We start from the raw sequence: 21,114 nt of genomic DNA, 5'->3' as shown, positions 1-21,114 counted from the left end.
TTTTCTTTTTGTCAAATTGTTGACACACAAGCAAACGCACCATCATGCTTACAAATCTAAAACCAAGAATGTCACATAAGCAGAGTTTTAGTGGGCTAACAAAGCTCTCTTGCTTGTATAGGTGTCAAACAACAAAGGAGAACCATCTAAACATGTCTTATAGATGACAAACTTAACTTGAATTGAGATTCTATCATTGAACTGAAATCAGAAAGATGAGAGGAACCTATTGCTCTCATCAGGATGATCTCAAAGAACTATCTAAGTTTAAGTTAGTATCACTGTTACGACCAGGTGAGAAAGGTGTCTGGGGGGTCCCGCTCAGCCTTCACCCAGGGTTTAATTTGAAATAGGATACTGTGTTCTTAACTCCCCCTTGGTGAATCCTTGTTCACGGCTTTCCAATTATAGGGCAAAGAAACCAGCACAAACAGGCTCTTAGGCTTAAAGAAGAAAAGTTGAAAGTTATTAAACTTTAAACTCTAATTCGGTTGACGCCTGTGGATACACGACGCGCCCACGCTAGCATGCATACGTGATACACACATGCAAATAGAGACAGAAAAGAGCAGAAATAAAGTGGGAAAGTTTGAGGCAAAATCTAAAGAGTTGCTGTTACAGTTCTTGAAGCTCACTGTGGAGTAATTGATTATAGGTAGATCTTGCTTTTCGTTGGGTCCCAGTATTCTTCTTAAACCTTGTTTGCCATAGGAGACTTTTCTCTCTTGGGGTTCATGTGCCTTCAGTGAGAAAGAGATGGGTGCAGGCAGACAGGAGAGGCTGTGGCGAGCCAGCCAGGAGAGATCTTCTTAGTCCAGGAGCATTCTGCTTTCTGCCCAAATTGTTTGCACAAATCCAAAAAACGCAGGTTGCCCAGCAGGTTAGTCATGTGACTAGCTGGTTTGACCATGTCCGTTTGTGCATTTGGCCATCTTAGCAGTCAACCTGGAATGCGAGCTCCCCCATCTTCAACGCCTGGTGATCAAAAGTCCATTGTGGGTTGAGTGTGTCAGGGAATGGCTGCTTTGTCCTTCCAAACACTGTGTGTTAATATGCAAATGGCTTTCCAGCCAAAATCTGGCAATTTTATAAAGCAAGTCCTTTCTTCACTTCAACAACAGTTTGAAATTTAATGTCCATGTGGCGAAATTAATATGCCTCGTGCTTGGCAGGTGGGGGCCTGTATGACAATCACCAAAACAATTCGGACAGATGCCACTGGCAGTTTTTAATTGACATATTTGAGATGCTCTCCTGAGCAATGTAAAACACACTTGGAAGGAGTTGTCAACACTGCTATCAAGCAGCACTTGCTCACCAAATAACCTTCTCATCGATGCTCATTTTACATTCCGAAAGGGCACTCATCTCCAGGTCTCATTGCAGCCTTAGTCCAAATATGGACAGCAGCTGAATTCCAGAGGCAAGCTAAGAATGAATGCCCCGGATATTGAGGCAGCATTTGATTGACTATGGCACAAAGGTGCCCTCATAAAATTGAAGCCACTGGAAATCAGGAGGAAAACACTCCACTGGCTGAAGTCATACCCAGCACTAAGGCTTGTGGGTGTAGGAGGCCAATAATTTAAGCTCCAGGATACTGCTGCAGGAATTCCTCAGGGAAACATCCTAGGTCCAACTAACCAGCCGCTTCATCAATGACCTTCCTTCCATAAGGTCAGAAGTGGGGATGTTTGCAGTGTTCCGTTCCATTCATAAGTCATCAGTTGATGAAGCAGTCCATGTCCACATGCAGCAAGACCTTAACAACATCCAGGCTTGGGCTGATATGTGGAAATTAACACACTCAAGTGTTAGGCAATGACCATCTCCAACATGAAACAGTCTAATCACCTTCCAATGACATTCAATAGCATTTTCAGCTGGTCAGATCCTGGGTATTCTTCCCAAAGCAGAGACCAGAGCACTATGGGAGAGGACTGAAAAAATATAAACAGTGTGGCGGCGGCAGCAGAGACCAGAGCACCGTGGGACTCAAAAGCAGACTGTCAATCAACAACAAAAAAAAAAATCAATGAATGACACCACAGGACAACAGGTAGGTGATTGGTTGATGAGTATTGCAGCTTTATTTTGCTCTTTAAGTTAGGGAGGTGTGTAAAACACAGACCTATGAATCTGTAATTTATTTCTTTATTAAATTAATAAACTAACAAACTAGGTAAACTTTCTAATATATAATTTTTAATATGTCTATAGTTATTTCTGTTAAGTTTCATCAGTCTAATAAATAGAGGTATGGCAGGGCATCTCAATCCTGTGGAATACACATCCTATGCCATGTGGGAACACCAGGACACTTCACATGTCCTGGGCAACTATAAAGGCAGGAAGTGTCGTCAGCTGGAGCAGCTTGAGCTCTGGGTTTCAGAGCCTGAGTGGCAGTGGCATCATTGCAGTGTATCTATGAGACAGAGTTTCGTCGATAGCACATTTCTGGATGAGGTCACCCAACAGCTACCATGCAGGCAGATAGGGAATGTGAGACCGCCAGGCATTCGAAGAGGACCAGACAGGTAGTGCAGAAGTCCCTGGAGTGCATCTCACTCTCTAACTAGTATTGTTCTGAATACTGGTGAGACTGATGGTTCCACTGGGGATTGCAGGCAGAGTCAAGTCCACAGCAACATGGGTAGCTCAGCTGTACAGGGGAGGAGGAGGAAAATTGGGAAAGCACTACTGAAAGAGGATTCTCTAGTTAAGGGAACAGACAGTGTTTCTGCGGCCATAGATGTGAATCCAGGATGTTATATTGCCTCCCTGGTGTCAGGGTCAAGGATGGCATTGAGCAGCTGCAGAGCTCTCTAAGAGAGAGGGTGAACAGCCAGCAGTCGTGGTCCATATCGGTACCAATGACATAGGTAGGAAGAGAGATGAGGTCCTGCTGGCAGATTTTAAGGAGACAGGAGGACACTAGCAAGCAGGATCTCAAAGGCAGTAATTCAGGATCACTCCCAGTGCCACATACTAAGGAGTATAGAAATAGGAGGATACAGCAGATGAATGCATGGCTGGAGATGCTGCAGGAGGAAGGGCTTTAGATTCCTGCAATAGAGACCAGTTTGAGGGAACTGGGGTCTCTACGGACCAGACGGATTGCACCTCAACAGCGCAAGGACCAACGTCCTCACATGGCGGTTTGCTAGTGCTGTTAGGGAGGGTTTAAACCAACTTGACGGGGGATGGGAACCAGGATATAGCATTGGAAGCATAAACAAGATTCACAAGATTCGAAGAAACAGATAGCACTGGAGTGAGAAATCGTAATAGTCAGACTAAGGGGAAATACAGTAAGAACTAATTCAGTCTTACAATGCATGTATATAAATGCATGGAGCATGGTAAATAAGGTTGGCGAACTGCAAGTGCAAATAACCGCATGGGAATATGATGCATTGCGATAATGGAGCAGGACTGGTTACTAACGATCCCTGGAAACAAGGTGTTCAGGAAAGACAGGGAAGGAAAGAAAGGAGGAGGAGTGGCAATATTGATAAAGGAGAACATTACAGTGCTGGAGAGAGAGTATGTCCTGGAGTGGTCAAAGCCAGAATCTATTTGGTTAGAGATAAGCAAAAACAGAGGTGCCATTACACTACTGGGTGCATTCTATAGGCTACCTTCTAGAGGGAAAGATATAGAGGAGCAAAACTGCAGGGAAATTAGAGATGCAAGAACTGTAGAGTAGTGATAAGGGGAACTTTAATTATCTTAATATAAACTGGGATAGCAAAAGTGTAGAATGCAGAAAGGAAGAAGAATTTCTGAAGTGTTCTCAGGAGAATATTCTTGATCAGTATGTTTCTGGCACAATGAGGAAGGAGAAATTGCTGGATCTGGTTCTGGGAAATGAAGTGGGTCAAATGGATCAACTATCAGTAGGGGACATTTAAGGAAGAGTGATAATAGTATAAGGTTTAGATTAGTTATGGAAAAATACATTAGAGAGAGGATCTGGATCGGCGCAGGCTTGGAGGGCCGAAGGGCCTGTTCCTGTGCTGTAATTATCTTTGTTCTTTGTTCTTTGAGCAAGATAGAGTAAAAATACTTAATTGGAGCAGGGCCAAATTCAGTGGGTTGAGAACGGCTCTGTCCCAGGTAAACTGGAAAGAAATATTGGCATGACCAATGGGCTGCCTTTAAAGAAGAGATAGTTTGGGTACAGTTGAGGTACATTCCAACAGTGGGGAAAGGAAGGGCAACCAAAGCCAGAGCTCCCTGAATGACAAAAGAGATGGAGAGTAAGATGAAGCAGAGAAAGGAGGGGTATGACAGACGTCAGGTTGATAATAGAGGCAAGAACCAGGCTGACTACTGCAGAGGGGCAGTGAGAAAGGAAATTTAAGGGCAGTGAAAAAGGAAATGAGAGGCAAAGAGAGAGTATGAGAAAAGACTGGCAGTTAACATAAAGGGGAAATAGGCATATAAATAGTAAAAAGGTAGTAAGAGGAGGGGTGTGACTGACTAGGGACCAAAAAGGGGAGGCAGATGGCATGGCTGAGGTACTAAGTGAATACTTTGCATCAGTCTTCACCAAGGAAGATCTACCAATGTTATAGTGAACAAGTAAGTAATTGAGATACTGGATGGGCTAAAAATTGATAAAGAGGAGGTATTAGAAAGGCTGGCTGTACTTGAAGTCGATAAGTTACCAGGACCAAGTGAGATGCATCTGAGGATGTTGAGGAAGTAAAGGCAGATATTACGGAGGTACTGGCCATAATTTTCCAATCCTCCTTAGATACAAGGAGGGTGGTGTCAGAGGACTAGAGAATTGCATATGTTCAAAAAAGGATATAAGGATAAACCCTACAACTCCAAGCCAGTCAGTTTAACCTCAGTGGCGGGAAGACTTTTAGAAACAATAATCGCAGACAAAATTAAGTCACTTGGAAAAATGTGGATTAAGTAAGCAAGGTCAGCACAGATTTGATAAGGGCAAATGTGTTTAATAAAGTGCCACATATCAGGCTTACCAGCAAGGTTGAGGGCCAAGAAATAAAAGGGACAGTAGCAGCATGGATACGAAGTTGGCTGAGTGACAGGAAACGAAGAGTAGTGGTGAACAGTTGATTTTCGAACTAGAGCAATTTGCATAGTGGGGTTCCTCAGGGATTGGTATTCGGAATACTCCATTTCTTGATATATATTAATGACCTAGACTTAGGTTTGCAGGGCACAATTTCAAAATTTGCAGATGACACAAAACTTGAAAGTATTGTGAACTGTGAAGAGGATAGTGATAGGCTTCTAGAGGACATTGACAGACTGGTGGAATCAGTGGACATATGGCAGATGAAATCTAATGCCGAGAAATGTGAAGTGATACACTTTGGTAGGAAGACCGAGGAAAGGCAATATTAAAGGGTACAATTCTAAAAGAGGTACAGGAAGAGAGAGACCTGGGGGTATATGTGCACAAACCATTGAAGGTGGTAGGGCAGGTTGAGAAAGTGGTTAAAAAGGCACATAGGATCCTGGGCTTTATAAATCAAGACATAGAGTACAAAAGCAAGGAAGTTATGATGACCTTTTACAAAACACTGGTTCAACCTCAACTAGAGTAGCATGTCCAATTCTCGGACCACACTTTAGGAAGGACGTGAAGGCGTTAGGGAGGGTGCAGAAAAGATTTATGAGAATGACTCTAGGGATGAGGGACTTCAGTTAGAAGGATAGGTTGGAGTTGGGGTTGTTCTCCGTGGAGAAGGTTGAGAGGACATTTGATAGAGGTGTTCAAAATCATTAGGGGTTTGGACAGAGTAGGTACAGAGAAAATGTTGTCTTTGTTGGAGAGGTTGAGAATCAGAGGACACAGATTTATGGTGACTGGCAAAAGAAATAAAGGTGACATGAGAAAACATTTTTTTCCCACAGGGAATGGTTAAGATCTGGAATGCACTGCCTGAATGGGCGGTGGAGACAGATTCAATGTGGCTTTCAAAAGGGAACTGGATAAGCACCTGAAAAAAAAAAATTAAAAAATTGTATGGTTACAGGGAAAGGCTGAGGGGAGTGGGACTAGCTGGATTGCTCTTGCAGAGAGCCAGCATGGACTTGATGGGCTAAATGGCCTCTTTCTGTGCTGTAACCATTCTATGATTCGTTCTATGGTTCTAAGGCTCTCCGCAACCTACAAGGCGTAAGTCAGGAGTGTGGCGCAACACTCCTCATTTGCCTGGATGAGTACAGCTGCAACAACATCCAAGAAGCTTAACACCATCTGGGACAAAGCAGTCCGTTTGAGTGGCAGCCTACCACTGCCTTAACCTCTACCAGCAGTGCACCATGGCTGCAAAGTGTACTATCCACTGGATGCAGTGTAGCAATTCACCAAGTATTCTTCAACAACATCTCTCAAACCCAGGATCTGTACCACCTAGAAGGACAAGGGCAGTAGGCACATGGGAACACCATCACCTCAAGTCACCCACTACCCCAACTTAGACATACATCATCATATACATCATCGCTGGGTCAAAATCCTGGAACTCCCAACCTAGTGGACTGTGGATGTATTATTTGACAGACTGTGGTGTTCAAGAAAGCAGCTCTCCACCACCTTTTCATGGGCAGCTAGGGATGAGAAATAAATGTTGGCTCTTCTGATTGTCGACTTCCTTATTAATCCGTAACAACAAATATACTGCAACTGTCAGCCCATTGCAGGGTTAGATGAGGTGGGTAAAGTATTTTCAGGCATTTGCCCTACTTTTTTGCACTGTGAGGCTACTCCAATACCTAGGATTGAAAGCTTTCAGAACAGCATTATAGCATGCACTGTACAACGGAAAGAGAATGGCATTGAAGAACTTCTCACACCAGCATCCACTTCCGAACATATAATATCCTAATCTGCAAGAAAAATGTGATTAAATTATTTTGCATAAAAATAATGAATATCTCATTCAAAGGACAGAATACTTTAATCCAAACATTGCATTGAAGAACGCAGCATCAGCTCTATTTTCATAGTTATCTAACCAGAATGCATATTCTCACTGCTTGCTTATATTCTCAAGTTGGTAGAACTTAAATCCATGCATAGGGCATTGCCCACTGGCCTCTCACTGTAGCAGTGCAGTCTGTACTGTACTGTACTAGGACAATGTTCAGCTCTAATGGTGACTCCAAGCAGTGGCACGGTGAGCTTGAATTTAAGCCAAGATAGGCTGTCCCATGTGACACATGGAGCCAGCCATCTCACTTTACATGCATTAGATGTTTAAATTATGAGGGCAAGTTTCCTACATTTGGCTGGTATTCCTTTGAGTATAGAAGATTGAGGGGTGATCTGATCGAGGTGTGTTCCTCTTGTGGGAGAATTCAGAATGTGGGCATAATCTTAAAATTAGAGCTAGGCCATTGAGCAGCAAAATTAGGAGGCACTTTTTCCACACAGTGTGAAGTAGAAATCTACAATACAATCCCCCAAAAGACTGTGCCTACTGAGACAATTGGGGTTTCAAGATAGAGATAGATAAATTTTCATTAGGCAAGGCTATCAGGGGATATGGAGCAAAGTTGGGTAAATGGAGTGGAGGAGTCAATCAGCCGTCATCGAATTGAATGCTGGAACAGGCTTGAGGGGCCGAATGGCCTACACTCCTGCTCCTAACTCTCAAATGTGACATTTATAAAGTGGCAACAACTCTGCACTATGTGCAAAATCTTCTATTATAACAATTTGATGTTTTCAAATAGCATTTGTTCTCGTAATGTAACTTTTCCGTTTAGTTTTCCATGAAAACTGCATGTTGTTCTTACTCATTACACTCTAAAGTTGCTGACAGAAGTTGAAATCACCGTCAGTAATACGGCTACGAGCAGGACTATGCAGCTTCAATAGTTTAACTCAACTTTTTTTTATTTGGCTCTCTGACTGGAATAGTTTTGAAAAGGAACGGGACAGCATTGGAAATATTCAAGAGCAAGGCTTAAGTGATGAGGTAGATGAATTTTGCAATGGTCATATTCAGATTACTAAAATGGTAATTTGAGTGTCCACTTTCAGAACTTAAACAGCTGCCTCAGTTATAACTAATTAATCACATTCAAATTCATACCAGATTAATTGAGATTTCTTCAGTTTGGCTTAGTTGAGATACTTGTCTCAGTCAGAAAATTGAGGGTTCAAGTGCCATTCCAGGAATTTGAGTCCATAATCTCGGCTGATAGTTCAATGCAGTACCAAGGAAGTTCTTGATGTTCCAGGTCAACATTCCTCCCTTAATCAAAGTCAAATTAACTGGTCATTCAACTGTTTGCTGTTTGTTGGACCTTGTGGCTGAAAACTAGCTGCTGTCAGACAATGGTGACATGCAAAAAGTAATTAATTGATTGAAGCTTCATGGGACATCCTGAGGGCACAATAAAACTCTATATTAATGCAAGTTCCTTTTTCCACTCAAATGGCTCAAATGTAAATATTTTTGATGATCGGTGCTACCCACAAGTTACTGTTGCTGTCCTCTTCATATCCAAAACCATGGATTCTACCAGACAGTTCAAGGGATCTCAGTTTTCTGTAGTGCTTGTCTCTTTCACCTCTGTCTGCAGATGGTCACCAACTCCTGTCATCTGCTTAAACTCTTGTCTCTCTCGACTATTTGCCTGACTGTGGGCTTGCCACCTTATGGAGTGTGCGATCCAGAGACTTCCCATCCTCCCAGATATTGCGAAGACTTTGCCCTCAAGCTCAGCCACAACACGCTCAAGAACTTCCACCCCTCTGGCACCTTACGCCAACATCCTGGATACCTTGGAGATAGGATATCTTACATTCTTCCCACACCCTTATAGTCATCAATTCTAATCTTACAAAGAGAAACTGTTTACTCATTGACTTCCTTTTGTACAGCATTCAATTCTGGGCACCACAGCTCAGGAAAGATATATTGGAGACTTATCAAAATGATACTCACACATTAATACATTGCCTATTTCCTGACTTGAAAATAAAGTTCTTTTCCAGAATCTTTAAATGGGCCTCCTTTTTTTAAAAACACATTTAAGTATAAGCCTTTGCCTGATGAAATTCTGTCTCTCTTACAAATACAATTGAAAGAACTATCCCAGGGCTGCTACCCATATAAATCCCTTCAACTTACCTTTAGTACTGCATGATAATGTTTAAGGTACAGGCTTTCAAGCTTTGCTCAGAGTCAAACAGGCCACCGAGTTTGCACACTTGAGCAGAGGGGAGCAGAATACAAATGGAGTTACCGGTGGGAGTTCCTCGCAGGAACCATGGCTTCAGTCTTGCTGGTAAGTTTGTGTGAAAGTTTTAAATTCATCCCCAAGTTGATGTCAGATGGAACAGACACACTGGGCGGTGGTGACCATATTGGTCAGGTTGGTGGTGAATAGATAAGAGCTAGCTGTTGTCAGCATATATATGGAAGCTGACTCAGGCCTTCAGGATCAGTGTGTAGATTTTTAAAAAAAGGACTGAAGATGGCAATTTGGGTCACACATTGTATCTGTACTACCTCTTGACGAGAGCAATCCAAAACGAATCCCATAGCCCTGCTTCCTCCCCAGATGCTGTATCGATCCAATTTTCCCTTAGAAGTTGCAAAGACTTCCGCTTCAACCACTCCTTGTTGCAAAGCATTTCATGCTGCAACCACCTTTGCATAAATAACTGTCTCTTAACTCTCTACGCACTGAGAATTTTATATTTACATTTTTACCTATTATCACGGACTTCCCAACCACTATATCCATGCACGGTACAGCAATACAGCAGCAGGACAATCCATCTGATTTTCGTCAATGGGTGCAAAACCGATCTGGTCCCAGCTCTGGGGTAGACCTAATTGCTCCTTTTTGAAAAATATTCATGCACAAAGTTCTTCTTTGCAAATTCACTTGTAATTTTATGATTCAACGGTGAATCGTGCAGTCCTGAACAGAGAGCGACCAAAAACCAGTGATCCTGCAGCTTGCATTTTAATCTAAAAGCCCAGTCGATAAAAAGGAAATCAATTCAGCCCGTAGCCTACCACATCCCCTGCGCTCTGATAACCTTGTTCCAATGTCTCTGCGTTGAATGGATGGAGCATGACATTAGAAAGACGTGTAGTATTCTTTTCTGTAGCCTATACTTTACATTTCAACTTGCATAATTAACGTATGCAGGCGAACAAGAAGTATTTTACGACCACCTATTTATCTTAAATAGCCATTCCCCCGACCCTTGCAGTCATTTAACACGTTCCACAGTAATAGCTCATCAGGTAGCACAAGGAAGAAATGAATTCCCTCCGAACTATCAAGTACCTGCAAGTCTTCCTCTCAGCACCTGCCCACCCACTCACGGGAGTTGGACTCAGCCCCCGGCTCCTGCCCCTGCTGGATGCAAACTGCTGCCGGCCCATTGCGACAAGCCGGTGCCGAGCTGGACGTCTCCCCACAGAGAGCACGTAGTTCATCAATGGGATCAGAGTGACGTCCCAGTCCTCGGCAAGACCCACCCCTCCTGGTCAGACACATACCCCGCACACCCTGCTCCAGTGGCCGGCGGCTCAAGGTAACTTTCTCCCCCCCGCCGCCTCACCCTCACAGACAGGCTTTCCCTGTTTGTTTATGCGGCGCTGCTGGCCCTGACAAGAGCTCGAGCTGCAGCGCCAACGGACTGGGCAGCGCGAGCACGGCGCCCCACAGCGAGGCTGCGACCGTTACTATGGTCGTTGCTAGGGCCGAACCTCCTCTGCGCTGAGCGGCGATGGCGGGTCGGTGAGGGGACCGCCAATCCCCCTCTCTCACCGGTGTAAACCAGACTGAACGGAAAGACAAGTTGCGTCTCGTGTACCATGAGCTTAAGCTGAGCGGGGCCGGGTCTGGCTTGGGCCCGTGGGCGGCCGCCGCACTTCCCAGAATCATTGGCTTCAGTTCGTAGGCAATGATCTGATGTGACACAGTTGCCCACTTAAACCAGCCGAAAGGCACTGAGCTCGCTTTTCACATTTTCTCTTATAGCGTGGGCACTTTATGTTAAATTGCCAACTAGGCTCAGTGAAGCAGTGAAGTTCCACGGTGCTGTCAGGTTCTTAATTCTCGGATGATGGAGTGAGATTGTTTCTCGCCATTAAAAAATAGACAACAAAAAGGATCCGAGTTTTAAGATTGGTTTATTTTGGAAAGCATTTAAACAAGGACTTGCATTTATCTACAGACTTTCACAGCCTCAAGACGGCCCAAATGAAGAGCTTTTTGAAATATAGTCACTGTTGCCATGTAGGAACTGGGGCAGCCAAGGTCCCACACACGGCAATGTGATAATCACCAGATAACCTGTTTTTAGGTGATTTTGAGGAGTAAAAGTTAGCTAGACACTGGGGGAAAACTCCCTTGCTCTTTAAAATAGTGCCATGGGCTCTTCTATGTCCATTGAGTGGGCAAACAGTTTTATGTGTCATCCAACGCCTCCAACAATGTAGCACTCCCTCAGTACAGCATTGGAGTGTCAGTATAGGTTTTGTCTTCAAGAACCTATAATTTTCTGACTTGGGTGAGTGCTACCAATTGAGCCACAGCTGACAACATAAATGGCTTTGTAAACCAATTCTAGAGAGACTTTTAAACCACAAAACAGTCATAAAACCCAGTTGATGGTGGAGCGACAGCAGACCACCTTTCTCTTCTTTGGCAATTCTAACTTGTTGAAACTCATGAACTCACTGCTTGCATATGGATCAGTTTGTGGTTGTTGGTTTCCTCCCATGTGTGGACGTCAATACCATATTTTATTGGGTTGGATTTCAAAGGCTGACAGCACTTCTTTGGCTGATGCTTTGTTCCAAATGAAATAGTTGTTTTGTCAAGTACCTGTAACTCCTTCCAAGCACCTGCCCATCGGCGTGAGCTGAATATTAGTCCCCTGTCCTTCCCCTGGTGTCCTTACTTCTGTACGCAAAATGTTGACAGTCCATTGTGACAAATGGTACAGAGAAGATTTTTAAATGGGGTTCTCATCCCTAATTGTGGGATAAAACCTAGTTTCCAGGACTTGAGCACATAATGTAGTATGATGGAGTTCACGTGTAGACTGCTATCTGAACTTTTGAATGTACTGCTAGGTGCATTGACTTTGGATTCAAAGCTTGTATTTTTTCTGAGACTGTCATTTACTGGAGAAGGAAACTTGAAAGCTTCAGAGTCTGGAGAAGATAGAACTGGTTAGGACCAATTAAAACAAACAGTCATTGGATCAGAGGTGTGACCAGAGACATGTGACTGGAGCTCAGGTTTCAATTTACCAGATTGAAGCGAGTAGCATGTTGTGGTTGTTTTAAAGGGAAAAGCTGCTATAATTGGAATCTGTTTTTCTGGAAGCTGGCCCTTGGCAAATGCAGGTTGCTACAGCTGTTTCTGGTGAGTTAAAGAGTTCCTTAAGGCAACACCATTGGAGCTATGACATCAAGACTGTTGTGAGCAAATCTACTGTAGTTCTGGAAGTTTTGGTGGAGACAGTATCCATGGAGTTCAGGTTGCAGGTGAACTGCTATCGAATGGAAATCAGCGTTTGCATCTTGGAATACAGGATCAGGAGATCAACTTGAAAAGTTCAAAGACCTGAAGGACTTTGTGGCCATAAGTGGTGCCATCTTTGCTGAGAGGACTACCCAAATTACTCGTGAGATCTAACTTTGCTGCATCTGATAATTAATGTGTAATCTTTAATCTGTATAATATAAAATATATATACTGCATTTTAACCTTTAATTCACGTTTTGGTTTTGTTTTGAGTGTTAAAGTGAAATCTTGGCTGCTTGTTTTTTTTTCTAAATTGGAGTCGGTTGGTGATAGGATTCTTTTCGTTTGTGATCTCCTCGGAGATTGTGACACTAGCTTGACACTTCAGGGAAGTAGTAAGGGAATGTTGCTCTGTCCAAGACGTCATTTTTCAGATGAGGTGCTAAACGGAAGCCCTGTCTATGTTCAGGTACATGCAAAAGATTCCATGGTGCTCTAAAGTAGGGCAGGGACTTCTTCATGTTTCCTGGCCAATATTTATCACTCAAACACAACCACCAAAAAATAGACTAACTGGCTAATGCTCATTATTCTCAGTACTGTTTGTGGGACCTTGCTGTGTGCAAATTGGCAGCTGCGTTTGCCTACAAATCAACAGTGACTACACTTGAAAAGTAATTCATTGTAAGGTAGTTTGAGGACTTGAAATGCATTAGTTAAATGCAAGTTCTTTCACTTTGGTGAATGGTTCCACTTAATTGCACATCAGGGTTTCTTTTAAATATCGGAAAGGGCTACAATAAATGAAGGTGAAAAACAGTTACTGAAGGAACAATTCAGGAAAGTCTTCTTTAGGATCTCCTTAACCACTGAACATAACATGCCATATATGCTCTATTTAATGTTAACCTTGGCATTTTGTTTCAATTAACTATTTGTGGTTGAAAAAAACCCCAGCAGGTTTGAACCAGGCGCAACATGTCCAAGCATCCAGAACTTCTTCGCAGACCATTGCCACCAAAAGATGCATTTCCTCCAAAATCCTGTGAACCCAGGAGTAGACCTCCTGGTAAGTACAGTATTTTTATTGGACTTAACATCGGGGTTAATTGCTCTAGTTTGTGGCTATAAAATGTTTAAGACCATTTATTTATTGCTTTGGTCTCAAATAATTTTGTTTCTAGCACATCCATTTGATTTGCAGATGTATTTTTAAATGTTGTGTCATGGTGCCAGCTGTGGTTCATTTGGTACCAATCTTGCCTCTGAGTCAGCAGGTCATGTGTTCAAAGCCTGCTCCAGAGACTAGAGCACAAGAACCTAGCCAGACACTCCAGTGCAGTTATGAAGGAGTGCTGCACTGGCGGAGGTGCCATCTTTCGAATGAGACATTAAACCATAAACCAAGGCTCTGCCTGCCCTCTCAAGCGGACATAAAAGATCTTATGGTAATATTTGGAGCTATCTGTGGTGTATCAGCAATATTAAGCTCCCTGAATGAATGAGTGCGTGGAACTTTGCACCCTGGGCAGCTTGTTTTTAATGTTGAGAGGGAGAGGCTTGGAGTGTCTGCTTTCTGTCAACATTAAAAACATAGAACATAGAACATTACAGCGCAGTACAGGCCCTTCGGCCCTCGATGTTGCGCCGACCTGTGAAACCTGTAAAAAGGCGTTCATAAAGTGGCCAAGTGTCCATGAGCTTTCAAATTGCAGCTTTACACTGGGTCAGAGTTATACTTGAGCACCCAGTGTGAGACAGCATTTTGAAGGGGGTTTTGCACTATTTAGCTTTACTGCATTTGGGAACCAGATCAGGAAAGTGACAATACAACTGCATCCCTTGTTTGTATTAGTCACTTTAATGGAAGACAGTAAATGGCATTAGCATCAGCCATTTATAATTTTGATCTATGAAGATGTGCTTTCAAGAGACCACTGGATACTGAGCATGAGCAGGAGTCCTTCTTGATGTGTCCACTGCAGCCCCCACTCCCTCGTCTTGGGTAGATGAAGTCAGTTGTAGCACATCTAGCACCACTCCAATTGAGGTCAACATGACACAAATTGAAGCGGTTCTTTATGTCTCTGTCCACACCATGTGCTGCATTTACCCATTGATGCACTGGAAGTGCTAATTTGAGTCTCTTTTGGATCTAAGGTTTTAAGTCCAGTCAACTTAGTTGTTTTTTTCTCTGTACTCACTCAACTACATAAATGTCCTTTTCACCATGATCTGAACGCCAAGACTCCCCCACCCCAGACTCCCGAAGTTCCCGACCACAATAGCAGTTCCCTGGCTGCAGCCATGTAGTACAGGCTTGCCCTGCCCAGCAGCCATTCAGCCTTCAATCTGTAAAAAAAAAAGTTCTAATGAGGTTCTGCCATTAAACTCATTGGGGCATCTCTGGGTTTCCCAGCTGTTTATGCATGCCCCTGCTCCCTCCCAATCGCCCTGTAAATATCAGGGCTGATGCGTTTTTGAAAGGCTGGTGTAGGAGGCTTTTAACATATCTGGAACCATAACATCAGGTTCCACGTGTACTCCAATGACACCCAACTGTACCTCACCACCACCTCTCACTACTCTTCAACTGTCTCTAAATTGTCAGACTGCCTGTCCGGCATCCAGTCCTAAATATTGGGAAACCCCTGGCTTCAGTTCCCACCACAAACTCCATTCCTGGCCACGGACTTCATCCCTCTCCCAGGCAACTGTCCGAGGTTGAACAAGACTGTTCGAAACTTTGATGTTGTACTTCACCGCAGTGTGAGCTTCCACACCATATCCACACCATCACCAAGTGGAGTTATTTCCACCTCTATTCCTGCCTCAGCTGATCTGCTGCTGAAGCGCTCATCCATGCCTTTGTTACTCTAGACGTGAGTATTCTGACACACCCGTGGCCAGCCTCCCGTCGCAACTCTCCCTTAACTTATGCTCATCGAAATCTCTGCTGCCCATGTCCTGTTTTGTACCAGTCCAGTTCACAGATCACCTCTGTACCCGCTCACCTATTTTGGTTTCCAGTTAAGTAACGTGTAATTTTAAAATTTTTACCCTTGTTTTCAAATCCCTCCGTGGCCTGGCCTGTCCTATCTCTGTACTCCTCCAGCCCTACAACCCTCGGTGATATCTGACCTCTTGCACAATCCCGATTTTAATCGCTGCACCATTGGTGGCTGTGCCTTCAGCTAGCGAGACCCTAAACTCTGGAATTCCCTCCCTAAACCTCTCTGCCTCTGTCCCTGTCTTTCATCTTTTAAGAAACTTTTTAAAACCTGCCACTTTTTTAGATTAGATTAGAGATACAGCACTGAAACAGGCCCTTCGGCCCACCGAGTCTGTGCCGACCATCAACCACCCATTTATACTAATCCTACACTAATCCCATATTCCTACCAAACATCCCCACCTGTCCCTATATTTCCCTACCACCTACCTATACCAGTGACAATTTATAATGGCCAATTTACCTATCAACCTGCAAGTCGTTTGGCTTGTGGGAGGAAACCGGAGCACCCGGAGAAAACCCACACAGACACAGGGAGAACTTGCAAACTCCACACAGGCAGTACCCAGAATCGAACCCGGGTCCCTGGAGCTGTGAGGCTGCAGTGCTAACCACTGCGCCACTGTGCCGCTGTGCCGCTTTGACCAATGGCCGACTTTTATTCTCAAACCGCTGGTCCAGAACTGGGCATGAGGCATGTTAGGGGCAGGTGCGGCTGGCCACACGCGATTCAGTGGTGGCCAGCCGATTAAGCCTCACGAGCCGTCACCTGATCAATTGCGTGGTCGGTATTGGGCCCGGAGGCAGGGAGCATGGCGTCAGGTGACGCCACGGCAGGTGCTGGCACCATTTTAAAGGACTGCCAGCCTTGCATTGAACTCTGGATTCTGAATGCTTGGAAGAGGAGGAGGTGATAGCAGAAATGAAGGAGGTGGTTGAGAGGAGACCCCGGGTGGCCCTATGCTTCCCTGATACCTCCATCTAGGTGCTTCTGCAGGCTGCAAGGGAGAGGAGGGACATTTTGTTCCTGAGGGATGGGAGGACGAAAGCTGGGAGCCAAACAAAGCAGGTTTTTCTCCAGATCGCAGAGGAGGTCAGCAGCCATGGGGTAACACATGGGGTAAACAGATATCATCGAGGGTTGTAGGGCTGGAGGAGTACAGAGATAGGACAGGCCAGGCCACGGAGGGATTGGAAAACAAGGGTAACACAGGGATTCAGTGCTGCAAGTGTCTCAGCGATCTCATCCTGGCTGCAAAAATGAGTACCTTTTAATGCCTTCATCCTCCTGGGTCTTAAATCTGACAAAGCAGGATGGTGTGTTGGGAGGAGAGGGATCAATCCCCATATGTAGTCAGAGGGCCAGCTCATGCAAGATGTCTGCATGTGGCATGGTGGGGTGGCCCTGAAAGAAGGCTCCCTGTCATAGCGCATTCTCACGAGTTCCCTACAAAGGGGACACATGCAGAAAGTGTCTCTGTGCCCCCGTCAGTGGCAGCTGGACTGCTGCCAGCCTTTGTGTTGGGATTGATCTCGCTTGGGTCCAACATTTCCCTTCCCTCTGTCTCCAGGAGAAGATAGCACATAATTGGAGAGCATGGGCCCAGAACGATGGTGGGCTGCTCAGTCTGCACATTTTAAGGCCATGGAGCTGGCTGAACTGCAAGACTGCTGGAGTGTGGCGAACGGAGAGGCAGTAGCACCTTCCTAAAACAGTAAGTAAGGCCATAAGGCACAAGGCTGCATCTGCAGTGATGGAGCCATGCTACTCATCAGGCATGTGGTGCTCACAGGGGTCTGTAAAGGTATGTGCTATGGTGGGAAGGCAGGCCCTTAACCATCACATGTCTTTGTTCTCTCATGCAGGCTAAGCGGTGTCAAATCCAAATCCGCGGGGGAGCCTGCCACCTCTGAGGGGGAGGAAGGAGCCTCAGAGGGTCTATTGACACCTCCTACTCCTTCACCTTCCATCAGCACAGATACTTGCACCTTCGTGGATTTGTGCTCGAGTCCAGATCTAGGCACACAACCTGGTGAGCACAGCACACATGTGCCTGAGCAGCTTACGGAGGCTGTGACAGCCCAGACCCCTGAGAGTCAGAGGACTGTGGAAGGCCAGGCCCATGCTGAGCCCCAGGCTCATGATGTGCCTCTGGTGTTGGCAGTGTCATGGGAAATGCTGCAGCAAGGGGTTCAGCAACATCTGACAGAGATGCCAGGGGCACACATGTGCCCAAGCATGGACAATGGCCTTGAGCTCGACATTGTTTCTGACTCATGCACGAATGCCGTCCTCCATTGAGAGATTGGTGGTTCTGATGGAGAGCCACACCAAGCAGAGCACTCAGTGTCTGCAGGACCTTTGTGCAGACCGACAAACCCTTGTCCTGGCCATGGTGCAAGGCAGCAGTGGCAAGGCGAGTGGGGGACATGGTATGACTGTATTGGCAGTGCCATGTTTCTTACAAAGATAGATTTGTTAATGGGATACTAGCAAATTTCTTTAACACCCCGAGCTAACTAAATATCAGATTTTGTCACACCGGATGGTCTTTTCCAGTGCAGAGTGATGCCATTTGGGTTAAAAGATGCCCCAGCAACCTTTCAAAGACTGATGAATCAAGTGGTAGCCAGTGTTCCTAACTGTGTAGTGCACCTTGATGCTGTGCTAGTATACAGTGACACTTGGAAGGAGCACTTGAAAGAACCAGAAGCTCTGTTTTAAAAAAAATTACAATCAGCTGATTTAGTAATAAACCTTGCCAAAAGCTAATTCGCAGAAACGAAAGTCACTTACCTCGGGCATATAGTAGGGCAAGGACAAGTGTTGCCAAGAACAGCAAAATTACAAGCATTGGTGGAGTTCCCTATCCCTAAGACTAAGTGAGAAATGAGGTTTTTTGGGATATGTGGTTTCTACAGAAAATTTGTACCAAATTGCAGCATTGTAGCTGCTTCACTAACAGATTTGCTACAGAAAAAGAAAACCAAGGTAGTGTGGTCAGAGGTGTGCCGAGCATCTTTTGAGAGGCTGAAAGCTATTTTGATTAATGAACCGGCGTTGGCTGCTTCAAATTTCACTAAGCCCTTCAAGGGTAGCAATTGATGCTAGTGACCTGGGGGTCGGTGCAGTCCTGTTACAAGATGATGAGTTGCGCATAGAAAGAACAGTGGGATACTTTTCAAAAAAACTAAATTGACGCCAAAAAATTATTCCACAGTGGAAAAAGAAACCTTTGGCCTATTATTGGCTTTTAAACATTTTGAAGTCTATGTCTGGCACGACTACAGAGAGACACTGGAATATACTGATCATAATCCCCAACCCTTATGGAAAACTTTGAAACCCAGAATGCCAGAATATTCCGATGGAGTTTACTGTTGCAGCCCTATCACTTAAAGATTGTCTACATTTTGTAGAAAGTAATATTATCACAGATGCTTTGTAACAAATTTAACTTTGTTTGAGTCATATGACTGCAAAGATGGTACAAAGCAAAATTTTATTAACTCCAGGTAAAGAGTGAATGGTGATGAGTGTGAAAAAATGTGTTTTACAATGTTTTCAACTTTTTTTTTACATTGTAATGAAACACGTTCAAACATGGTGTTTCATTTCTCCAAGGTCGAGGTGTTACGAGATTTCTTCTTTTGTAGAATATGTTTTAAAGAACTTTTGTTGAATTTTGGACATTAGAGTCATAGAGGTATACAGCACAGAAACAGGCCCTTTGGCCCACCGTGTCTGTGCCGGCCATCAAGCCTATCTATTCTAATCACATTTTCCAGCACTTGGCACGTAGCCTTGTATGCTATGGCGTTTCAAGTGCTCGTCTAAATACTTCTTGAATGTTGTGAGGGTTCCTGCCTCTACCACCCCTCAGGCAGTGTGTTCCAGATTCCAACTACCCTCTGGGTGAAAAAATCTTTCCTCAAATCCCCTCTAAACCTCCTGCCCCTTACCTTAAATCTATGCCCCCTGGTTATTGACACCTCCGTTTCTTCCTATCTACCCTATGTATGCCCCTCATAATTTTGTATACCTCAATCATGTCCCCCCTCAGCCTTCTCTCCTCTAAGGAAAACAACTGTAGCCTATCCAGTCTCTCTTCATAGCTGAAACGCTCCAGCCCAGGGAACATCCTGGTGAATCTGCTCTGCACCCTCTCCAGTGCAATCACATCCTTCCTATAGTGTGGCGACCAGAACTGTACACAGTACTCCAACAGTGACCTAACAAGCGTTTTGCACAGCTCCATCATAACCTCTTTGCTCCTATATTCTATGCCTTGTCTAATAAAGCCATATGCCATATGCCTTCCTAACCATCTTGTCTACCTGTGCTGCTGCCTTCAGTGATCTATGGACAAGTACACCAAGGATCCTCTGACCCTCTGTACTTCATATGGTCCTACCATCCATTGTATATTCCCTTGCCTTGATAGACCTCCCAAAATGCATCACTTCACACTTCTCAGGATTAAATTCCATTTGCCACTGCTCCGCCCATCTTCCCAGCCCATCTATATCATCCTGTAATCTAAGGCTTTCCTCATTATTTACAACACCACCAATTTTCGTGTCATCTGCGAACTTACTGATCATACATTCTATGTTCTCTTCTGAATCATTAATGTACACTACAAACAGCAAGGGTACCAGCGCCGATTCCTGTGATGCACCACTGATAACAGGCTTCTAATTGCAAAAAAAACCCTCGACTATCACCCTCTGCCTCCGGCCACCTAGCCGATTCTGGATCCAACTTGCCAAATTACTCTGGATCCCATGGGCTCTTACCTTCTTAACCAATCTCCATGTGGGACTTTGCCAAAAGCCTCACTGAAGTCCATGTAGACTATATCAACTGCTTTACCCTCATCTACACACCCTGTTATCTCCTCAAAAAATTCAATCAAATTGGTTAGCCATGATCTCCCCATGACAAAGCCATGGTATCCTTGATTAATCCCTGCCTCTCCAAGTGGAGATCAATCCTGTCCCTCAGAATTTTTTCCAATAGTTTCCCTACCACTGATGTTAGACTCACTAGACATTGATTCATCTGGAGATTGCTGAACTTTGTGTTTTTTTTAAATAAGGAATGTCAACAGAAGGTTTGGGACTGAATGAAATGTTACAGACTGCAAGGCATCTGTGTCCAATTAACCCAGCAGTGGTTGTGCTTTTGACTTGGGAAAAAATGTTTGCAAAGGAGTGACAGACCAAGATTTATGGTTGTCATGTGACTTGCTTCCGAACAGTTTTGGTTTCATTTTGAACTGTTATTAAAAAGTCAGTTGCTGCATGCTCGACAGGAGAAGACAGCTGATACCTTTCTCGGGAGAAAAAAAAATTCCTGCATTAAGTGTGTTTACTATTTCCTCCTGTATTTGAAGAAATCTTTACTGTTATTGCTGTTATAAGGCCTAAAAGAATCCTTGTTGCTGCTTCCGGTTGTAAAACCTGACTGGAGCTTTCTGTGCTTCTCTTGGAAAGACTACCCAAACTGATCTTCAACATCACCTGGAAGGAACTGTTCTGGGAAGATCCTAGTGACAGCCACTTATTCGCATTTGGGACGCCTAACTAACAAAGGA

The 21,114-nt window shown here is 44.3% G+C and overlaps 1 protein-coding gene and 1 long non-coding RNA gene across 8 annotated transcripts in view; one reads left to right on the top strand and one right to left on the bottom strand.

The window, feature by feature from the left end:
• Nucleotides 1-2,105: 2,105 nt before the first annotated feature.
• On the bottom strand, nucleotides 2,106-10,513 carry LOC137374313 (uncharacterized). The gene is made up of 3 exons (XR_010975782.1): nucleotides 10,306-10,513; nucleotides 8,088-8,381; nucleotides 2,106-6,876 (listed from the first exon to the last, which is right to left on the bottom strand). It is a non-coding gene; the product is annotated as an uncharacterized lncRNA (long non-coding RNA).
• LOC137374312 (leucine-rich repeat-containing protein 63-like) overlaps nucleotides 10,391-21,114 on the top strand; it is a 126,136-nt gene continuing 115,412 nt past the window's right edge. For 5 of the 7 annotated variants that reach the window (XM_068040168.1, XM_068040169.1, XM_068040167.1 and 2 more), the window contains exons 1-2: nucleotides 10,391-10,555; nucleotides 13,459-13,570. In XM_068040168.1, the coding sequence (XP_067896269.1) occupies nucleotides 13,480-13,570 (91 nt within the window). In that variant the 5' untranslated portion in view covers nucleotides 10,391-10,555; nucleotides 13,459-13,479. Of the gene's footprint in view, nucleotides 10,556-10,708; nucleotides 10,822-13,458; nucleotides 13,571-21,114 lie in introns of those variants that run through there. The other 2 variants (XM_068040164.1, XM_068040165.1) reach the window with 2 other exon arrangements.

The sequence above is a fragment of the Heterodontus francisci genome, chromosome 10 (genome assembly GCF_036365525.1).
Source record: "Heterodontus francisci isolate sHetFra1 chromosome 10, sHetFra1.hap1, whole genome shotgun sequence".
Classification (NCBI taxonomy): Eukaryota; Metazoa; Chordata; class Chondrichthyes; order Heterodontiformes; family Heterodontidae; genus Heterodontus; species Heterodontus francisci.
The sequence above is the reverse complement of the archived record's forward strand: the minus strand, read 5'-3'. Positions and strand labels throughout refer to the sequence as shown.